The sequence below is a fragment of the Bombina bombina genome, chromosome 6, assembly GCF_027579735.1.
Source record: "Bombina bombina isolate aBomBom1 chromosome 6, aBomBom1.pri, whole genome shotgun sequence".
Classification (NCBI taxonomy): domain Eukaryota; kingdom Metazoa; phylum Chordata; class Amphibia; order Anura; family Bombinatoridae; genus Bombina; species Bombina bombina.
In genome coordinates this window covers 253,830,897-253,855,027 of record NC_069504.1, presented here as the reverse complement: position 1 = coordinate 253,855,027, position 24,131 = coordinate 253,830,897, and the positions used below count along the sequence as shown (strand labels likewise).

At 36.3% G+C, this 24,131-nt stretch overlaps 1 protein-coding gene across 1 annotated transcript in view; it reads left to right on the top strand.

Moving 5' to 3' along the window:
- Positions 1-24,131, top strand: part of LGR5 (leucine rich repeat containing G protein-coupled receptor 5) — a 289,155-nt gene that overhangs the window by 220,387 nt on the left and 44,637 nt on the right. The window contains exons 9-11 of the mRNA XM_053716784.1: positions 8,497-8,568; positions 9,825-9,893; positions 10,593-10,664. Of these exons, the coding sequence (XP_053572759.1) occupies positions 8,497-8,568; positions 9,825-9,893; positions 10,593-10,664 (213 nt within the window). The remainder of the gene's footprint in view (positions 1-8,496; positions 8,569-9,824; positions 9,894-10,592; positions 10,665-24,131) is intronic.

The window sequence follows — 24,131 nt, the reverse complement described above, 5'->3', positions numbered from 1 at the left end:
AGCAGGGGGTATTTAGGAATATATTTAGCAATTGAATTGTCATTGGACAAAATGTGCCAATGTTTTTTGAGAATATCACGTAGTTTGTTCCAATGGGAATTATATTTAGTGATAAGACGAATCTCAGTATCTCCCTTAGATTTTACAACTGCTTTATATAGTAATTAATTTCTTGGTGTCTGCCTAGCTCTCAGACAACCTTTTCTCACTTGATTTCTGGAGTAACCTCTCTGAAGGAATCTCTGAGCCATATCACTGGCCTGACTTTCAAAATCTGGCTCAGTGGAACAGTATCTCTTGAGCCTCAAGAACTGTCCCACTGGAATACCATTCTTCAGAGCTTCAGGATGATGGCTAGAGGCATTTAACAAATTATTAGTTGCTGTTTCCTTCCGAAACATTTTAGTTTTTAATGATCCATTTTCAATAGTCAATTTGAGGTCCAAAAAGGTGGCTTCCTTATCGCTAATTTGATGAGTTAGGAACAAGTTCCTATTGTTCTTGTTCAATATCTCAACAAATTTTTCAGCTGATTTTACATCCCCCTTCCACAATACTAGGATGTCATCCACAAAACGCAGCCATAGGGCGACGTGAGCCTCCACCCATTGGTCCAATTCCTGGAAAACATCAATTGCTTCCCAGATGCCTAGGTGTAAACAGGCATAGGTGGGGGCTTTAACTGCCTGTAAAACTTACCATCAAACATAAATATGTTCTTGGTCAACACAAATTGCAACAGTTTTAATACTAGAGTAGTGTTGTCACTGTACTCTTCTCCACGCAGTTTAAGGAAATGTTCTGCTGCTTCCAAACCTACCTTATGTGGAATAGAAGAGTACAGTGACTCCACATCAAGAGTAAGCAGAAGCATATCTGGCTCAATTTTAATCTTATCCAGTCTTCTAGGGACGTCCCCGGTGTCTTGCACATAGGAGGACAATTCAGTAAGGAAGGGTCGCAGATAAAAATCTGCATATCTACTTAACCCTTCCGTCGGTCCCCCAATGCCCGACACGATGGGACGTCCCGGAGGGCTGGTGATACTCTTATGCAATTTGGGGATGCAGTAAAATGTAGGTATTACTGGGTGTACAGGGACTAAAAACTCAAATTCTTTTTTCGTTATCCACCCTGAATCTAGGGGTTTTATTTTACAGGTACTTTTATATTTATTTTAGCTAGGTAGTTATTGAATAGTTAATAACTATTTAATAACTATTGTACCTAGTTAAAATAAATACAAACTTGCCTGTAAAATAAAAATAAACCCTAAGCTAGCTACAATGTAACTATTAGTTATATTGTAGCTAGCTTAGGGTTTATTTTATAGGTAAGTATTTAGTTTTAAATAGGAATTATTTATGTAATAATATTAATTTTATTTAGATTTATTTAAATTATATTTAAGTTAGGGGGTGTTAGGGTTAGGGTTAGACTTAGGTTTAGGGATTAATACATTTAGTATAGTAGCGGCGATATTAGGGACGGCAGATTAGGGGTTAATAATATTTAACTAATGTTTGCAAGGCCAGAGTGCGGCGGTTTAGGGGTTAATATGTTTATTATAGTGGCAGCGACGTTGGGGGGCGGCAGATTAGGAGTTAATAAGTGTAGTTAGGTTGCGGCGACATTGGGGGAGGGAGATTAGGGGTTAATAAATATAATGTAGGTGTCGGCGATGTTGGGGGCAGAAGATTAGGGGTTCATAAGTATAATGTAGGTGGCAGCGGTGTCCGGAGCAGCAGATTAGGGGTTAATAAGAATAATGTAGGTGTCGGCGATGTCAGGAGCGGCATATTAGGGGTTAATAAGTGTAAGATTAGGGGTGTTTAGATTTGGGGTTCATGTTAGGGTGTTAGGTGTAAACATAAAATGTATTTCCCCATAGGAATCAATGGGGCTGCGTTACTGAGTTTTACGCTGCTTTTTGGCAGGTGTTAGACTTTTTCTCAGCCGGCTCTCCCCATTGATTCCTATGGGGAAATCGTGCACGAGCACGAACTACCAGCTCACCGCTGACTTAAGCAGTGCTGGTATTGGAGTGCGATAAGGAGCTCAATTTTGCCCTACGCTCACTTCTTGCCTGTTAACCCCTGGTTTGCAAAAACTCGTAATACCAGCGCTGCAGGTAAGTGAGCGGTGAGACAAAATTGCTCGTTAGCACCGCACAGCTCATAACGAAAACAGAATTACCTAGTCCTTTACTTCACATTGGCTTAAGATTATTTGGGATAGTTGGGACTTCACAAGGACTCGTTTTTGGCTGTTCCTAAGGAAATCACTAGGACTTTGTTTAGGACATTTTATACAAACATATTTTTTTATATTTTTTCTTATTTCATATATTTTTTCTTATTTTTTCTCTTTTTCTTATTGGCTTATCTTAGCCATCTGAGTGTCACTCATTTATTTTTTACACGTGTATCTATTTGTATCCCTCCTTTTGGGGAACCCCCATGTTATTTTGGGGGTCTGTTCCTTTATAATACTTTATGCACTTATTGTAAACACTTTATTGTAAACACTTCATGGTTTAGTATTGTTAACTACATATTTATTATTGTTGATTTATATTGATCACTGTCTGTACACCTATGCAATAGGTGGTTATAATATCAATCAGCATACATGTGATTAATGGTATTCATTATTTTTATATTAGCCTATTTTTATATTAGCCTATTTTTATATTAGACTAATTTTAGAATATTAAATACTTGGCGCTCCTATATATCCATCTGAAAAGAACAAAATGAACATTTAATTTTCCTTTTTTTCTGCAGTTTGTACTGCCGGTGGGGAGAAAAATACAGGGGGGGGGGGGGCAGATGCCCTCTTTTGCCCCTCCTTGTGAATGCCCATGTATAAGTATACACATATATAAATTACATTAAATATGTGGGTGTAGTGCGCAAGAAGTCCCAGTTACCTCTGCTGTGAAATTACTCCTGAGTTTGTCATGCTTTTTTCTTTCTTTCAACATATATATATATATATATATATATATATATATATATATATATATATATATATATATATATATATATGTATGTATGTATGTAAACCACTGTTAATGTGTTCCCTTAAAAGCCTTTGCTAGACAATACAATCTATCTGCATAGCAAATTTCATAAAGATTGGTGCATTTTTTTTTTGCTGTAGTTTTGGCTGATAATTACAAAGTTATTCTGCAATTGGTTATACACAATCACACAATAAGGTATTCAAATTTAGTTAAAATGTTTTTCCAAGCCATTTTTAATGCACCCAATATTTTTAATGCAAATAGATAGTAGCTCACACATTGTGCTCATGTTGCAAATTCTCGGTTAAGTGTTGTGCTTGCAAACAATGTAAAAAACTGCTTTTGTTTCAGCGCTTTTGAAAACCAGGTATTAACTGTTTGGTATTGTGTATTTGAAAAAAAAAACCTAGAAGGTGTATAGCAAAGAACTTTTGAGCGACAGTTTTGCTCCTGAGCATTATCAGATGTAAATTTTAGTGCCAACCTTCACAGAATAGTGTAGTGGTCACTATAGTACTGCTCAAATTATTAATATTAACCATGGACCAGCTCAGAAATGCCAGCAATATGCATTGTGCTTTAACAATGTTTATGTACCATACCTCTTAAATTGCTCTGCTCATCTTATAATATGCCCCTTAATAACTCAACCAAACACCTGAAAACAAGGCTTAACATTAAATAGTCCAGTGACCTTAAACTACAGTGGAGCTTTAGTATATTTAGGGTTAGATTACCAGTGGAGCGCTCTCGATAGAACAGGCTGCGTTATCTTTTGTGCAATCTTGTGCACAGAATAGAGCACAATCTGATATTGCTAGTGGATGGTAAAAAATGTTAACCAGCTCATGGGATAAAACAGACTAAAATATTATACCACTGTCCTTTTCATATCACTTTGATGTTCAAAAGTTGTTATTTGCATTTGTCTTTCAATAAAAAGTTAAAATATTAAAAAAATGTTAACCATAGAATCTTAACAAAAGTGGCATTCTGAAAGGGACATGAAACCCAAAACTTTTCCTTCATGATTTAGGTAGAACATACAATTTTAAACAACTTTCCAATTTACTTCTATTATCAAATTTCCTTCATTCTCTTGGTATCATTTGTTGAAGTAGCAGCAATGCACTACTGGTTTATAACTGAACACATGGGTGAGAAAATGACAATCGGTGTATATATGCAGCCACCAATCATCAGCTAGAAGCTAGGTTCTTTGCTGATTCTTAACTTTCCTAATCAAACCTTTCAGCAAAAGGATAACAAGAGAAGGAAGCAAATGAAATAATATAATTAAATTGGAAAGTTGTTTAAAGTTATATGCTCTGTCTAAATCATGAATGTCTAATGATGACTTTACTGTCCCTTTAAATGCACGCTATACTTTTAATGGATAGCTAAGTGTGCTATTATCTCTCTTAAGTGGTGAATTAAGTGTTACACTTAAGTGTTACACTTAAAAACTTGACAAAGTGCATAGCAAAACTCATGACAAATATATAAATATAAATGATTTCACTTATATTTATACAAATTAAATGTAAAATAAAGGTTTGTTATTGAAAATAAAAAAATAACACTGATTTAAAAGGATTTTGTACATGACAAAGCACTGTACTGGGAAGGACTCTGTGTAGACTTTTATATTAAATAGATTTGGAGGTGCCCTCTTTGGATACAAGACATTTAGCGAATTCCACCACCTGAGAGTTATCAAACTGCAGCATTCCTGTCATGCTGCAGCTGTCATTTCTATCGGCAGCCTGTCCTCAAAGTGCATTCCCAAACGGAGATGTTATGCATGTGGTTATGCTTTTTGTATTTAAGTGGAAAATACTGAAATTATCTTTTCTTTTTTTTTTTTTTTTAAATTTTATTTATATCCAACAATGCAGACATACATAATAACATGATATTGTACCACGCAGGGTAGAAAAAGAAAAGCGGTACAGCATACAAGATGCAAATTGAGATATTTGAGGTTTCAATAAAGCCATGTTCACATGACAATCATGCAAAATCTCAGTCGTCATTATAACCCTGATTAGTGTCCTAGATATCTACATTGTTGGGGATTTTCTTTTTTAAACACATTAGGTATTCCTATAACCTAAACTAACTAAATAAAAGTAAATGTTAACAATTGGGCATCAACTTCTATATACCATGCAAGTGGATTAAGAGCCGTGGAGTCACAACAACCCCTTAGCTGTGCTTAGCTTGAAATCTTGGGTATATAAGTAGGCTATAAAGTAACATAATAGTGCCTAGATGGAAACATAGGGCCTTGAGATCTGTTAAAGATTTACAGGACGTGTTATGTTAGGTATGCTTTGCGGAGTAATAATATTACCAACCATAAAATCACATTTGTCCCCCAATGGGTGATATAAAATAAATACTAGAGGTAAGGAAATAATGATGCATAATATCTAAGTAAGCGTGGTAATACTCTCAACGAATATGGATAAGACTTCTATTGGTTATGTAAATAAATGCATTCCACTGGAGACTATGGAGTCACGATAACCTTGTAACCATGCACCACCCGATAATCTGGATATATAAGTGGGGTATGAAGTGACCTAATATTGCCTAGGTGGAGACATAAGGCCTTGGGTCCTCATATAGGTGCGCTGGACATTTATGTTAGTCATGCATCACAGAATAGCAGTAATATAAACATTTATGTCTCCTAATGTATGGTGCAAGAAAAATGCTAGAGGGAAAGAAATCTTCATGTATCGTAGCTGAATATATGTGGTGACACTATCAACGAATATATAGGCAATGCTTCTATTAGTTATTCAATTAAATACATTCGGTTGGGAGCAATGAAATCACAATATCCGTAGAGCTATGCTCCACACGGTATTCTGGATATGTAAGTAGGAAATGCAATGACTTAATATTGCCTAAGTGGGTACATATAGTCTTGGGTCTCATGAAAGATTTTCTGGACACTTTATGTTGGGTACACCATGTAGAATAATAATCAAACAAACAACAGAGTCACCTTAGTCTCTTGGTGTATGATGCAAGGTAAATACTGATGGTGAAGAAATATGTATGTGTCATATCTGAATATATGCAGTGTCACTATCAATGAATATAGACAGTCAGCAACTTGAGGGTTTTGACATAAGGATGAGTCAGTGGCTGACTAAGGATAGTCTACCTAGAGAAATAGAACTGAAGATCCCAATAAAGAGTTACTTGGCATGTGGTGGTCAGGTCCCTGAGCTGGTCTTTGATATAAATGGTGGCCTATGTGAGAAGTGTACAGTTTGCAGCACAATAGCACCACCTACAGGAAGCATTTGAATTCCAAGAGTAAGACAAAATGAAACTAATAAGAACATACATGTCCCATAGGTGAGTATGTGGCCCATTGCTAATAAGAAAAAATAATAATAATAAAAAAAAAAAAAAAAAAAAAAAAATAAAATAACATAAAATAACATAAAATAACATAACATAACCCCCCCTCCCCCCCCACAAAACAAACAAAAAAGAGAAAAAAGCTAGTAGTTACATAACTAGGTAAATAGCAAGAAAATGAAACTTAGCACGTTCTACAAGTATGAACAAATTGTAAGACAACAGTATTAGTTGCTGTGTGAAGCACTTTTTTCTGTCCAGTTCTACTGTTCAAATACTATTATGCAGAGTTTTCAGTGATAGTCTCTTCTGTATGGAGACAACTTTATGTATAAGAGCGTCTGTAGCAGAATATGGTCCGGTGTATTTAGCAACTTCACTCTGTGAGAAGCTATCTGCAGATGGCGTTTTTCTTACAGCTTAGCCAACCCCCAAGCATTCATGGTAATGTAAGGATATTACTACCTGAAAAATTTGCAGGATCCGATGAATAGAGCCCTCTTTAGGTTGCTGCATGGGGGTTGTTGTGAGTCGCTGGGGTTCTGTTATTTTAAGTGGGGTTAATCCTTGCCAAGATGAGAGTTTCTGTTCAGGTATGGGCTGCAACTGGGTCGCCAGTTGTTGTGGATCTCTGTGCGGAGCTGTGCCCTGCGGCCAGTATAGAGCATGCAAAGTTGGATAGCCATCTAGAATCTTCAGAAGGTCAGTGCAGGTCCAAACAGCGCTCGACTCTGCCGACTGTCTCTTTTCCCATTGTACCGCCATCTGACCGTTCCCCGTAAGAGCTGTTGTGAGTTCTCTCTTCAGCGGTTGTCTCAGATTGCGGCCAGAGTCGGCATCCAGTAAAGTAGATGTGCTAGCGTTAGACGGTCGCTCTCTGTTACTTCTCGGGCCTAGTCCAGCGCCGTCCGGCCGCACCATGTCCCCGTGAAAATGGCGGCAAGGTGAGTTGGGCATCAGAGAGTCTTCCTTCTCATGGGCAGTTAGCAGCAACTGAGGTCCTTGCAGGGATCGGGTTGCTTCATGAAGTGCCCAGCAGGACCTCATAAGGTTGTTGAAATGTGGTAGGAAGACAGCCGCTAATTCTTTAGTAAGGGAGTCCATCCTGGGGGGAGGGAAGACACCGTTGTTAGTGTCTCTTAGGTAAATCTTTTAAATGCTTTCCGGGGGAGAGAAAGGTGGCTGTTCCTCTATCCACTAGGTTCTCGGACACAAAAAATTGTCAAGAGAGACGCGGATGGCATCAGAGCAAGGCTGCAAAAAGGTTGGTTTCAGGGAGCTTCTTTGTCATGCTGCCATCTTGATGAGCCGCCCACCGGAAGTCGAAATTATCTTTTCTTTTAATGTATTTAATGAAAAAAGTAAGTTTTGTAGCAGCTGTTTCTGTAAAATATCTCTGCTATTGTTGCAGCTTATATATACTGTGTATAAGGTTTGTGCCCAAATAGTAAATTTGAGGTAACTTGAAGATTTCAAAGTGCCAACCAGAGGTAAATGAGACTGGATTTTTCTTTGCAGGCAGAAGTGATATGATTTTAAGTTAAAAAAAGAATGTAAATGTGTTTGCACAGGTACTCTACACATATGGTAGCCACCTCAGCCATGTTTTCCTGGACACTTATGAGTTACACATCCTGCAGGGTCTAGGAAAGCATGGCCGAGATGGTAACCCTATCTGCACAGCATGTATGACCTCATAAGCAATTACAGGTGTTTTGCAAAAAAGTCAAATAAATACTATCAGGTGCAATAGCTTTACTGTATATGACATGTGATGTCCACACTCCATACATTCATCACACACACTGGTAGGTTTCAGGTTTCACTGGCAAAGTTCACAAAAAAAGTGGATCCAAATGCAAAATAAACCTTAATCATAGTATTTTACAATTATTGATGATCATTTGCCCTTTTTTATATAAAAACTAAAATAATATGCTGACAATCTGAGACAAGCTAAGATATGTATGACGTGAATAATGATTTTCAAGCACCCTAAACCTTGTACTAAAGTTTAAATTCATGTTAAAATTGTCATATTCCTTTATAAGTCAAATTAAATGTTTTCCTTTTTTTTTTTCTAGTCATTTCTACGACAATCCAATTCAACTTGTTGGAAGATCAGCGTTTCAGCACTTGCCGGAACTCAGAACTTTGTACGTTTAAAAAAATTAATAAAATTTAAATAAAATATTCTAGTAATACAATTACTTACATATTGACTGCTGCTGAGTATTTAAAGGAACATTTATATATTAAAGTTTTTATTTATTTATTTCTGTTTTAAACTGAAGTTGTGTTTCTGGTGCCAACGATAAAAATGTTTAGTTAAAATGTATGAATAAAAGCAGCAATGTTTATGCACATTTATGTAAATGTAGGTATTTTCTCTAAAGAGAAAATCAGTAATTAATTGATGGTGATATTTCATTAAACTAGAATTAAATAATGCAAGATACGCTGAGCATTTTCCAAAGCATTGTTTAAAGTGATGTTAAAAAAACAAAACAATGTCTTTCATGTTTCAGATAGAGCATACAATTTTAAACAACTTTGCAGTTCACGTCCATTTTCTAATTTGATTTGTATCATGGTATCCTTTGTTGAAAAGCATACCTAGACAGGCTTAGGAGTTGGGAGCTAGCTACTTATTGGTGTCAGAATTAAATTGAAAAGTTCTTTAAAATGATATGCTCTATCCGAATCATGAAAGACAAAAGTCATTGTAAAATATATGTGGCAGAAAGTAATCACTACATTGCAAAAGCTCTGCATAGAAAATAAACATTGTAAAGAATGCTATTTAAGGATAATTTGCACTAGGCACACACTTTCAAAAGCATCTTGCATCTTTATATTATCTTATCTTATTTGTTGTGGACAATTGTGAAGCAATATAAATGGGCTCCTGCACATATCAAGCAATTACCGTCAATGTAGGTCAATCAGGATCCTGAATATCATGAAATGCACCTCAGCTTCTCTGGGGAAGTGAAAGACTACAATTTTCAGATTTAAATGATAGAAAAATTGGTAGAAATAAACAATTAAATTACATTAAAACTTTTTTTTTTCTTTACAATGCATAATTACACAGTTTATGTGAAATAACATGTTGCATGTAATGTCCCTTTAATATTGCAAAGGTTAAGTAATAGTAAAAAAAAATCCATAAAAAAATATTGTTTTATCTTTATGAAATGTTATTTTCTCTATTGTTCTCTCAATTTACCACTGAAGCAGTCGGATATGTAACCTCACTGGCAATACTTCTGAGCTCAATCTCATTGTGAGGTCCATTATACTTTTCTTTGAGAACATCTCTGGATATTATTTTTTCATTGTGGCTTCTACAATTAGAAACAATGCTAAGAAATGTTTCCAAGCTTATTGGTTCTTTGTTTTCTTTCAGAATTCTTAATGGTGCTTCCCAAATAACTGAGTTTCCTGACCTAACTGGAACCACAAGCCTAGAGAGTTTGTAAGTCATTAAATACCAACTACAGTATTTATCATACTTTCCACTCTGTAATAACTGTGTGTCATATTGATTAGAAACATTGATAGATAATAATCTTTTTATGGTCCCATATTTCTTATATGTAAGACTTCAGACTCCATTTAAGACTGAGGTCCTTATATTCAAACCCTCACTGGCATGGAGAGAAATCACACAAAATATTTAGAATTCTTTTAGACCTTGTATTGTAATGTAGGAGTCTCTGTTTCATATAAAGAACACTACCTAGCAACATAAACATTTCTCAAGATAAAATTTGTGTTTCTAAAATGTTTTAAGGTCATCTCATCTGAGCGTTGTTTCGTGATCTTCAGTACATGTAGGTCTGTGGTAATGGTCTGTGGTAATTATATTGCTAAGGAATTGCTTATTTTAGTTTTTTTACAGAGAACAATTTATATTGAAAGATAAATTCTGATACACCCCTTGTATATATCATGTGTCCACCCCTATTTCTCTAGACATATCATACAGGTTTGTCATTGAGAAAATATGACAGGTGTGAAACGCTTTTGTAGGGTTATACTTTTAAAATTTGTTCAGATTTTCAGCCATGTTTTTCTGATAACTCATAGGTTTAAGGAATTGTAGCATTTGCATTATCATTGTACAACATACGGGTATGCCTACAGAATTTCTAAATATTCCATATTTTCACAGGACGCTTACCGGGGCACAGCTTGTGAATCTTCCCAGCTCTGTTTGCAATCAACTACCCAATCTGCAAGTACTGTAAGTGTCCTAGGACTTTTTATATTGTCAGACTAGGAACCTTGAAATATATAATTTTTGTTCTGGCAGCCTGTAAATTATTTTATGATCACCTTTAATAATAGGAGAGGCTATACCATTCAAATACATATTGATATTTATAACAAATATATGGAACATTGTAAGAAGGGTCTAATGCTGAGGCACAGGATAAAGACAGATTTATGAGCAAATCTGCTACACTTTTGGGGAACCAATAAGCCCAAATCATTATTGGGGAAAATATATGTTTTCTTGCCATTGGCTTTGATGTGAAGCCCAGTTTTTTTACAGAAAGGGCATAAATATAGGAAAGATGTTTTCTATACAAGTTCTTCTTGCATTTTGCTTTGTTTAGTACATTATAGGAATTGGTATTTATTTTTTTACCATGAATCTGTGTCATTTTATTTCCCCCACTCATGTGCCCATCTAATTTGGCAGCTGTTTACACATAATTGATAGTAGTAGTAGTACATTCTTAGCTGTACAATCTACATTCATAATGGGACTTAATTTAAAAATCTCAGAAATTCATAAAAAAAGAACATTCATGAAAAGTTTAGGAACTCTTTTATTTAGTCATGAAATGAATTTATTGCAACCTTGCTTAACTGATGGGGAAAAGACTTAAATATAAGAATCCAGCAATATTATTTCAGTAGCTACAGAGAAGAATATATAGGAACCTGAGGGAGATACACATTATAACCTTTTTAAGAATTACAAAGGTTACAAGTCTTACAGAATTATGTTCAAGAATTATGTTCATAGCGTATGGTTTGGAATCATAGAGCGTATGTATATTCATAGGCTGAGATTCATTCAGGCTCATGAGGTTGACAAGAGGCCTTCATGTAAAGGCGAGCATCCTCTCACCTATATTTTTCACAGTTTCATTAGTGGGCCCTCCTGCCATTAATATCTATAGTTGTATGAGGTGCCCAATACTTCATATCTCGCATATGAAATATGAAGCGCTAGTACTGCAAGAAAACAATAATTACTACCGCAGAGCTTCAGACACCAGCTGGCTAAAACGTTTATGTAAATATTTGTAATTTTAAAAGTTTTGGCTGTCTGTTTTATTACGGTAAAGTTATCTCACCGGATAAAGTGAAAAGTGTCTCTAAGGTCTGTCTGTGAGTATTCTAGAGGTGTGGTTAGGCTTAGTCACCTACACATAGGCCCAACGTGGAGAATGCATAAAGATTCTTTTGGCCATACGAAGTAGCTCATTTGCGATTGTGCCTTAGTATTTCAAAGCTGACGAGGACGTGTCACTTTTCTTTTTCTTTTATTCCTCTTTTACTGTTTAAGTTTTGTTTTATTTTTAACAAATAGGATTGGACTATTTTATCGAGGGATTTTTTTTGTCCTGTTTTGATTTATTTGTTCTTTAAACGTTTTGAAGGTGTTTTTTTGTGATCCTTCACAGTGAAACGTGTTCTATGATCCAAAAGGTAAACGATTATGAGACAGATGTGCAGATACAAATCTTTATGACTTTTCCAATTTTCAAGTTGTTTCAAGTTGTGCCAGGGTTTCTCAAACTATGTGTAGCGACACAGCCTGAGGTGTGCCAACAAATTTTGATAGTAAAAAATATTTTTGGCCTTATTACGGTGCGCTTATATTTATATAGAAAACATCTGCAAGACTAATATTGATGTAATGTTGGTTTATTTTGCTGCAAATACTAAACTAAAGCACGACCAACCAATAAACTACCAGTTATAAAACAATCATTACGCCATCAAGTACGCAGGCTGTCTGGTTTAACATGACTGGTTATGGTTATGTGGCATGAGAGCCTGACTTAGAAACATCTATGATATAAATGGTGTCTGAGAATTAGGTGCAATGTCTTTATGACAGTTTCAAATAAATCTATGGTATCAAATAAGTTAACACTGAATACAGTCTATGTAGTGTAAACTGTAAAATACTATAAATATACATTAGATGAGAGCACATCATTAAAATGAATAAAAAAGTGCAAAAGCAAAATTATCTAATATGTTATAGCAATATATTATTGCACTAATGATTGTATATACCCTTTACAAAGGGATTAAACACATAGTTAAAGCCAGTGGAAGTTAGCTAAACACATCTGGTGAGCCATTAACAATTGTCAAATGTGTGTAGCCACCAATCACCAGATAGCTCCCATTAGTTAAGGATCTGTACATATTATTTTCAAAAAACATACAAAGTTAATTTGATAAGTGAATTTAAAAGTGTCAATTTTAATTCTGACTTTCCTATCCCTTTAAGAACACTATTATGCCATGACAGAAATGTGCCTTTTCAAGTATACCACAGTTTTAAATAAAATTTGAGAACCACTGATCTTAGAAGATATTTATGTGCAGAGAGCACAGGTGACAAACCTTGTAATATTATGGCCATTCACCGTTTTGCACCAGCCAAATCATTTAACTGTTCTTGAAGAAATAAAAATTGTCTCCCCCTAGTGGATCATCAAAATAAATTATTTTTAGTGAGTGCAATAATTCAGCTGTGTTGCCTGTAGCTGGACAGCCATATGTGAAAACGTTGTTGTTAAGAGATTCTAAGAATTTAGAAGCTCACTTTACACAGTGATTAAAACCATATTCTTCTAGAACAGAATTCCAATTTTGTTTTTCATTGGTAAAAAGTTGTATTTTTAAAACATGCTCTGTTAAGTGCACGGTGAGCAATTGGGAGTTACTTGTCATTTTAAGTGTATTATTAAAGCTACTAGTCAGTGGTCTGCATGTTTCAGTAAGACATATATTAGGACCACATGCAGGTATTTACAAGTAGTAAAATAAAATATAGAATGTAATATATAGTGTCTCTACATGAATTTGGCATTTGTTTTGATCTGATTTACAAGCTGGCACAGCATGCTTGAAGTATGGAATTCTTTAGAGGGAGATTCAAATTTCAGAGCAAATTATCTCTGTGCTTTAAGTAAAGAACTTAGTATTATTATGTGTATTAGGGTATATGACCTAAATTAAATTCTAAACTCTGATATAAGCATGCAGTGTCTTAACAGAGCAGGCAAATTGTTTTATGGAACCTGTCTGTGCTTGTTAAGATATGGTTCAAAGGCATTGAATGAGCCAAGAAATATTGAGAGCAGCTATGAAAGGACATTGCTTGTTCTTTCATCCCAGCAATTAAAAGAATGAACATTAGTGACACAGGATTCTGAATTGCTTATTTACTGGGGAAATATTGTGTGGTTAGAACTCACTGTGTACAACTGTTGACTGCTATACTGTTGCTTTTTTGCCCATTATAAACTTTGCTGTGTGGTACTAAACCTATTCATATTTACTTGAATGAACACTACCTAGCTCATGATATATACAGTGTACTGTGCATTGTTGGCCCTAGTACAGCGAAGGCAAATCACAGTTTAAGCATCTTGTGAGAAAAAGGATGAAACCATTCCTGTGCAAATTCTGCAAGAACATAAATGGAATATATTAAAGGGACAGTCTACCCCAGAATGTGTATTGTTTAAAAAGATAGATAATCCCTTTTATTACCCATTCTGCAGTTTTGCATAACCAATATAATTATATTAATATACATTTTACCTCTGTAATTATCTTGTATCTAAGCCTCTGCAGACTGCCCCCTTATTTCAGTTCTTTTGACAGATCTGCATTTTAGCCAATCAGTGCTGACTCTTAGGTAAAATTGCATGCCCTATCTGAACCAATGTACATATAAAAAAAATGTAAATAAGAAGAGTTGCCTGGCAGAAGGTTATTGTTTTAATTTTGAGTATCTGCACCTACAAATAAGACAAAGTTGATAATTGATAAAATCACAAATCATGGCTATATTTTGTCATATTTTGTTTCATTTCAGTAGTTTATAAAAAAAATAAAAATAAACGGTTGATGTAAAACTTGAACATCTGTCTAGTTATATGCTCCCAGGATGTCCCATACTTTAAAAGATGTCATTCAATTTGAAATATGCAGATGCTTGTAGTATAAAGGGGAGGTGAATACAAAATAAAATGTATCAGCAGAGCACAAAAATAAACTTACTGAATTACTAATGACAACAAAGAACACAAACAGTCAGATGAACAGAATGAAGAAAAGACCCAACCAGCAAAAATATATAGACTAGTATACAGGGCAAAATATCAGCTGAGATCAGAAAATGTCTGCTAGTAGACACAGGCAACTCTTGAGAAAACTCATTAACCATAACAATTTTCTTATCAAGAAAAATAGTTTGGACCATGAATATCAATAATCCTTGAGAACCCCAACTATGTATACCTAAATGTTACAGAAAACCCATCCAGCTGCAAGAACATATAGAGTAAAAGCTGATTCTCAACTCTGTCTAATAAGGTGTTTGACACAGATATGGCACAGAAAAAGTAATGGAAAACGTATGGACTCTATTAATTATCTCTACAAGCCATACGAAGACATAATAATAGCCAATTACTTTTGTGAACTAGCTACAAATGCATGTCTCTGCCTTAAGCTGGATCTCTTCAAACATGCCAGTAGATGTCTTGAGTCCAACGATGATTATCACTATTTTTTGTTTTCTTTAACAATGTACTTTTACCTGTTTCACAACTAACAATAACAATAATAACTGTAATTTCATACACAAGAGCATGAAAAGACCATGATGATCCTGCACAAGCCACCATTACTCCAATTAGAACTCCAATTAGTCAAAAACTCCAATCTGACGTCACTTCCGTTGACTCCTTTATTTTAATATCTGTTTTGCCTCTGTCTGGGGGGCCACCGCAGACCCTTTGGCATATACCCCAAGAAAACCTTGGGGAATGAGGTTTACCCCCCAGGCGGAGGCAAAATAGATAGTGAAGATAGGCGATTACAGGGCCTATCTGATTGGTTGTGAATCCTGTCACTCACTGGACACGGACCAATCAGATGTATGGAAATACCGGAAGTGACATCAGATTGGAGTTTTCAATGTATTGGAGTTTTCGACAGAACACAGGTCCCCTGCTCCTATTATGTTTCACCCTTTTCTACCTACCAAACACTGCTAATAATCTACTAATGTGTGCAAAATCTACACAGTGAAAACAAATAGCCTCTCCTTTCTCTGTGGGCCCGATTATGGCGCTCTACAAATAACTGATAATAATAAAAAGCATTATATTGTAATGTTTATGTCCCTTCTTCACCTCCAGTAATAACCAGTTCTAGAGCTAAAATATGCCTTTCTAAACTTGTTAAGAGACCTCACAGAACTGATGAGACTTCTTAGATAACGTCACCAGAGCAGATAGGTTTAGAGAATCTTTTCTTTTTGCTCTTTTGATTTGGTTTCTTCATGGTGCCTTTCTCTGTACATTCTGAGGTAAATAGGAGCAAGGGCTACCCTGTTTATGCATAATTTAAACTTCTAAATCGATAAACATCAAACTTAAAAAAAACAAGAAATCCTGCATTTGGTTATAAATGGGTCTGATTAAATGTTTCTGACATATTTAGCATTCTGTTTTAATTATTAGTTATTATGGGCTAGTTTACGAGTGGAGCATTATTCAACTCTCCCACTACGCTAGAAGTAAGCTTTTTGCACTTGTCAAGTTGCGCTCGTAATATGAATTGAAAGAAAACAGTTTTCTCTTGTGCACTAACCTGACAAGCGCAAAAAGCCAAACTTAGAATTGCGCCCGACATACAAATATTACTTTATTAATGGTACAAAAGGAAAAAAAAACAGACATTCAATCCACACTCATACAAATTTTAAAATGCTTATGATTGCTAATTTGTAAACAATGAACATCCAATACAATTCAAGCAGGAAACAAAACACATGATGTGGTTGGTTTACATCTTAGAATAAAATCCCCACATGGACATTAAACAATGATAGATTTGACTTACAAAATCTCCAATGAGATTGGTTTACCATTGATAAGCAAACCAATTGAAACCGAAGAGAGGGAGTTGTATATGTATATACGTATTTACACTGCATAACAGCGTTGACGTGCTCTCCTCTCTGAAGAAGCGTAACTGTGAAATGTGTGCCAGGGGTTTTGTTTTGAAGCGTGTTTCCTTTTTTTTTTTTTTCTTTTTTTTTTATTGTTTAATCTTTTATCGAGATTTTTAGCAATAACAACAACATAGAAAGCATGTCCAGTCACAGCAAAAATAAAATAGATATATACAGGCTTCAACCAAACCATCATAAGAAGTAAGCATACAGTAGATAATTTGGTCAATATGTTACAAGTATAAAGAAAAGTACACGTAGGAGCAAATGCAATGAACATATAGATAGGAAATCTTCATTTTCTATTATATACTCTCCATAGTTCATGCGAGGTCACTTTTAAACCCTAAACAAACTCTTATGTCAGTGAGGAGAGTTGAGACAATATATATAGCAAATGATATAGGTATATGTTATATAGATGACTAATTAGTTGGCCTCTTATTGGCCAATGGCCATTTGATATAGGTCAAATTGGGAAATTGTGTTAGTCATATCAAAGACCCTATAGTGTCCAATAACACCAAGGGGTTATAAGTTTTTCAGCGGATAAGCACCGCTTAAAATTTAAATAAATGGGCCAGGCTTGCCGTTAACTTTAATAAGATAGTATTAGTTGTAAGCTGTCTTTATAAGCTGTAGACCAAATGCCAAAACTATTAGACACATAATACAAATATAAAATGGGTGGCTAAAGTAGTTTAATTCACTATCTACTTGTTGAGATTCTAACATGGTATTATAAACTATACCTGGGGAGGTGAGCTATGAGGGTCATCAAGTCTTGTGTACTAGTATCACGGGCTTGTGTAGCTTAGGACCAAGCTAGTGAGAGTAGCTCGATTAAGTATGACCTAATTGCAGTTATTGATGAAACAAGCTTAGGAGCACACATATTTGTCTCTATATTATGTGAAGTAAAAGACAAAAACCAAGACCTCTATATGAAACACAGTATAGCATAGTGTAAACGTATTCCTGTTAAATAATATTATTAGCTTTTGTAGAATATACATGGCAGTGCTACTCCCCATCAAGTATAGAATAACATTATGGTTGTAGTGACAGCTGTAAGGTATTCTATGGGCAAGGTACACAGTAAGCAGGTCATCTCAGTAACCCTTCCCTTACATACAATTTAGAGGCTCCAAGTTATATGTGACATAGCAGGTTTCACAATAGAAAATATAAATGTAGACCTTATGGCCTCTAGTTATTAACGTGTCTACTTACCTGCCTTCGCCGCCCAATACGCCCGCCTAAGCTCGCCTACCGTCGCCGCCAAGGACCTGAAAAATCTCGCCAAAGTTATCAATAAATCTGTCAAAAAGCCGCGCACCAAGTACGGGGCGATGAGCAGCGGACTGTGATAGTTATCACTCAGCCGATCTCGCTGCTCTTCGGCTTTTTGACAGTTTTATTGACAAGCTGTCACTAAGCACCCACACTAAACTACACTGTTCTACCCCCTATACCGGCGCCCCCGGAGCCCCCCGCAGCTAAATAAAGTTACTAACTCCTAAACAGCCGCTCCTAGACCCTGCCGCAACTCTTATAAATGTATTAACCCCTAAACCGCCGCTCCCGGAGCCCATCGCCACTCTAATAAACTGATTAACCCCTAAACCGCCGCTCCCGGACCCCGCCGCCACCTACATAATACCTATTAACCCCTATCCTGCCCCCCCCATACCGCCTCCACCTATAATAAATTTATTAACCCCTATCCTGCCTATCCCGTACCCCGCCGCAACTAAATAAATTGTTTAACCGCTAAACCGCCGTTCCCGGACCCCGCCGCCACCTATATTAAACGTATTAACTTCTAATCTGCACCCCCCTACACCGTCGCCACCTATAATAAATGTATTAACCCCTATCCTGCCCCCCCTACACCGCCGCAACTATAATAAAATTATTAACCCCTAAACCTAAGTCTAACCCTAACCCTAACACCCCCCTAACTTAAATATTAATTAAATACATCTAACTATTATAACTCTTATTAACTAAATTAATCAGATTTAAAACTAAATACTTACCTTTAAAATAAACCCTAATATAGCTACAATATAAATAATAATTATATTGTAGCTATTTTAGGATTTATTTTTATTTTACAGGCAAATTTCAATTTATTTTAACTAGGTACAATAGCTATTAAATAGTTATTAACTATTTAATAGCTACCTAGTTAAAATAAAGAGAAATTTACCTGTAAAATAAAAACTAACCTAAGTTACAATTACACCTAACACTACACTATACTTAAATAAATTATTCCTATTTAAAACTAAATACTTACCTGTAAAATAAACCCTAAGATAGCTACAATGTAATTAATAATTACATTGTAGCTATTGTAGGATTTATATTTATTTTACAGGTAACTTTGTATTTATTTTAGCTAGTTAGAATAGTTATTAAATAGTTATTAACTATTTAATAACTACCTAGCTAAAAGAAATACAAAATTACCTGTAAAATAAATCCTAACCTAAGTTACAATTAAACCTAACACTACACTATCATTAAATTAATTAAATAAATTACCTACAAATAACTACAATTAAATACAATTAAATAAACTAACTAAAGTACAAAAAATAAAAAAAAATAAGTTAAAAAAATAAAAAAAATAAGTTACAAACATTTCAAAAATATTACAACAATTTTAAGCTACTTACACCTAATCTAAGCCCCCTAATAAAATAACAAAGCCCCCCAAAATAAAAAAAATGCCCTACCCTATTCTACATTAAAAAGTTACCAGCTCTATTACCTTACCAGCCCTTAAAAGGGCCTTTTGCGGGGCATGCCCCAAAGAAAACAGCTCTTTTGCCTGTAAAAAAAAAATACAACCCCCCCCAACATTAAAACCCACCACCCACATACCCCTAATCTAACCCAAACCCCCCTTAAATAAACCTAACACTACCCCCCTGAAGATCATCCTACCTTTAGCCATCTTCAGCCAGCCGACCACCGATGGAACAGAAGAGGAGATCCGCAGCGGCCGAAGTCTTCATCCAAGGGGCGCTGAAGAAGTCTTCCATCCGACTGAAGTCATCATCCAAGGGGCGCTGAAGAAGTCTTCCATCCAACAAGTCATCATCCAAGCGTCGGCTCGTCTGAAGATGGCTCCACCCCGCTCCGGATGGATGAAGATTGAAGACGCCGCCTGGATGATGACTTCAATCGGATGGAAGACTTCTTCAGCGCCCCTTGGATGATGACTTCAGTCGTATGGAAGACTTCTTCAGCGCCCCTTGGATGATGACTTCAGTCGGATGGAAGACTTCTTCAGCGCCCCTTGGATGAAGACTTCAGCCGCTGCGGATCTCCTCTTCTGTTCCATCGGTGGTCGGCTGGCTGAAGACGGCTAAAGGTAGGATGATCTTCAGGGGGGTAGTGTTAGGTTTATTTAAGGGGGGTTTGGGTTAGATTAGGGGTATGTGGGTGGTGGGTTTTAATGTTGAGGGGGGTTGTATTTTTTTTTTACAGGCAAAAGAGCTGTTTTCTTTGGGGCATGCCCCGCAAAAGGCCCTTTTAAGGGCTGGTAAGGTAATAGAGCTGGTAACTTTTTAATGTAGAATAGGGTAGGGCATTTTTTTATTTTGGGGGGCTTTGTTATTTTATTAGGGGACTTAGATTAGGTGTAAGTAGCTTAAAATTGTTGTAATATTTTTGAAATGTTTGTAACTTATTTTTTTTATTTTTTGTTACTTAGTTTTTTTTTATTTTTTGTACTTTAGTTAGTTTATTTAATTGTATTTAATTGTAGTTATTTGTAGGTAATTTATTTAATGATAGTGTAGTGTTAGGTTTAATTGTAACTTAGGTTAGGATTTATTTTACAGGTAATTTTGTATTTCTTTTAGCTAGTTAGTTATTAAATAGTTAATAACTATTTAATAACTATTCTAACTAGCTAAAATAAATACAAAGTTACCTGTAAAATAAATATAAATCCTACAATAGCTACAATGTAATTATTAATTACATTGTAGCTATCTTAGGGTTTATTTCACAGGTAAGTATTTAGTTTTAAATAGGAACAATTTATTTAAGTATAGTGTAGTGTTAGGTGTAATTGTAACTTAGGTTAGTTTTTATTTTACAGGTTAATTTCTCTTTATTTTAACTAGGTAGCTATTAAATAGTTAATAACTATTTAATAGCTATTGTACCTAGTTAAAATAAATTAAAATTTGCCTGTAAAATAAAAATAAATCCTAAGATAGCTACAATAAAATTATTATTTATATTGTAGCTATATTAGGGTTTATATTAAAGGTAAGTATTTAGTTTTAAATAGGAATAATTAATTTAATAAGAGTTAAATTTATTTAGATGTATTTAATTAATATTTAAGTTAGGGGGGTGTTAGAGTTAGACTTAGGTTTAGGGGTTAATAATTTTATTATAGTTGCGGCAGTGTAGGGGGGGCAGGATAGGGGTTAATACATTTATTATAGGTTGCGGCAGTGTAGGGGGGGCAGGATAGGGGTTAATAAATGTATTATAGGTGGCGACGGTGTAGGGGGGGCAGATTAGGGGTTAATAAGTTTAATATAGGTGGCGGCGGGGTCCGGGAGCGGCGGTTTAGGGGTTAATACATTTATTATAGTTGCGGCGGTGTCCGGGTGCGGCTGTTTAGGGGTTAATAACTTTATTTAGTTGCGGCGGTGTAGGGGGGGACAGATTAGGGGTTAATATGTATAATGTAGCTTGCGGTGGGCTCCGGGAGTGGCGGTTTAGGGGGTAATAACTTTATTTAGTTGCGGCGGTGTAGGGGGGGACAGATTAGGGGTGTTTAGACTCGGGGTACATGTTAGGGTGTTAGGTGTACACATTTCCCATAGGAATCAATGGGATGTCGGGCAGCAGCGAACATGAACTTTCGCTATGGTCAGACTCCCATTGATTCCTATGGGATCCACCGCCTCCAGGGCGGCGGTTTGAAAACCAGGTTTGCTGGGCCGGAAAAGTGCCGATCGTACCTGCTAGTTTTTAGATAACTAGCAAAAGTAGTCAGATTGTGCCGAACTTGTGTGCGGAACATCTGGAGTGACGTAAGAATCGATCTGTGTCGGACTGAGTCCGGCGGATCGAAGCTTACGTCACAAAATTTTACTTTTGCCGGTGTAAAGGGCTTGATAACTAAGGCGAATCAGCCTCGCCACAAATACGCTGCGGAATTCCAGCGTATTTGAGGTTGACGACTTGATAACTAGGGGCCTATATCTCATTAAACAAATTGGCTTCTAAGAGAGATGTGTCCCCTAGTAAGATTCTACAACACACTATAGCAGTGCTTTCCAAACTGTGTGTTGGGATACACTAGTGTGTCGGCAGCAGTGTTTAGGTGTGTCCCTGCTTCAGCACAAATTTAAAAAACATTTTTTTTGGGTTTCTGACTTTCCACCTGCCTGCTACGCATATCATATGGTTGACATGTGATTGATACCTAGGGGGTCACAGATCATCTTAACCTATTGGCGCAGCTCAGTGGGAACTGAAACTATTCCCATTGGCACATTGGCTCCTTACTGCACATGTAGTCTCCTTAATTGGCTAGTGACTGCGCGTGTAGCCAGTGAGTGGGACAGCAGTGTGTTTGCAGTGCAGGCAGTAGTCAGTCGGACTCACCGAGCTCTGAGGGCGGCAGCTTAAACGCTGAGCTGAAGTCAGTGGGGGTTTTTTTTGCAACTAGCTCCCAGTAGTGCATTGCTGCTCCTGCTCTTGATATATGGATAGGAAGGGGAAGCTTAAAAATGCTTGGTGATGAAATGTGAGTCTCTTTATCCAATATTCCACCAAATATTCAGAAACTGTGCTCATCCCATCAACCTCATACAGCCCATTAAAATAGTAAGTAGCTATTGGTGTTATTAAACATTTTTTTAATTCTTGCACATACTTACATACTGTTACTTGTAAATACATTTTGTTATTATATAATTTATGTATGTGTCCATATCTCTTAAAACAAGTTAGTTTAACCTCCTGTTTGCCAGTACAACTAAATTACTGTGTTACGACATGATGTAGGTCTAAAAATTGTGTCGCCAACATGAAAAGTTTGGAAAGCTCTGCACTATAGAGTCATATATCGCATCTGCTAGAAAACCAACACCCGAGACAGAAAAGAGTCAGGTCAGTACTGTGATACAAGCCCGTGAGGTGTTTGAAAGTCCGGCAGCCTCCAAATAAAGTGTCACAAGAAATGAGAACTGCCCAACAATGAATATGATCACAGTAGCTTAACCTACACCAGATCTCTGTGAGATTTGAATCGGCTCAAGCTGGATGAGTTTCCTAGTCTGTCTGGGGTTCTGTCGTGTCATGAGAGCTTCAATGGCGATTGCATCAACGGTGTATCTACCTCTGATATACTGGGAGTCGACAGCGGAAGAAGCAGCTGTATACATAGCCGGGTTTTCGGGCCTCCGGGTGAGTATATCTACATCATGAGCCATCTGTCGTGCTGAGACCCATCTTCCCCTATCCCTAATGGGACTTTCCCATTTGTTGCCTGAAATTAGAGCTACCTCATACTGCAATGAGCTTCTTGTGCTTCGCTCCAAGGGATCGGTTGCATCCCTCTCGGCTGAGTCAGAACTTGAGGGTAGGTGCTCCTTTGTTCCAATGGGGTCCGCCTGAACGCTAGTATGTACTACTTCAGCATGTCTGGCTCTTGACTCCATTTGAGAAAGACTGATGTCCGCCTGAGAAATCTTCCCTTGCTCTTCTTTTTTTTATTTTGGGTAATTACCATTTGATTTACAAATTTGGATTGAACATACTTTACGAGTTGTTCTCTTTGCTTACAACTTTTTTAGAGTTATGAAACTATGAATATTTCACATTCTAATGTTCTTAACATATACAAGAATATGTTCTATTTATTCATAAATAAATATTTCAATATATATCTGATGGTTTTTGGTACAATATATATCTTTACCTATATATATAGATAATTATATATATGTAAAGATATATAGAGGTATATTTATTTATAAATACTTAGGGCTTAATTTATCAAGCCTTCTCCTGCTCTTCAAATGCAGGCTCTAATAAGAGAACCTGCAGTGCATATTTATCCTATCCTCTTTTCAACCTCTTAGGAGGAGCTGTCAATCTCCCCAGTCTCGTCTGACTGTGGAGATTGACAGCTCCTGCCCGCACATGATTGGCTGTGTGCGGGCAGGGGCGGCATTGCACAGGTGCGTAAAATAGCGCTTGCATGCAATGTTAAATTCTGCCAGCTGGATTCTGTCCGCCAGAGGCGAGCTGCAGCAGACAGGGGCGCAAATATATGCCCCTGTCCACCGTAGCTTGACGAATCAAGCCCTTACAACATATTTTGCTTTTATTAAAAGTGATTATTGCGTAAATAAGCTTTTATATGTTTTC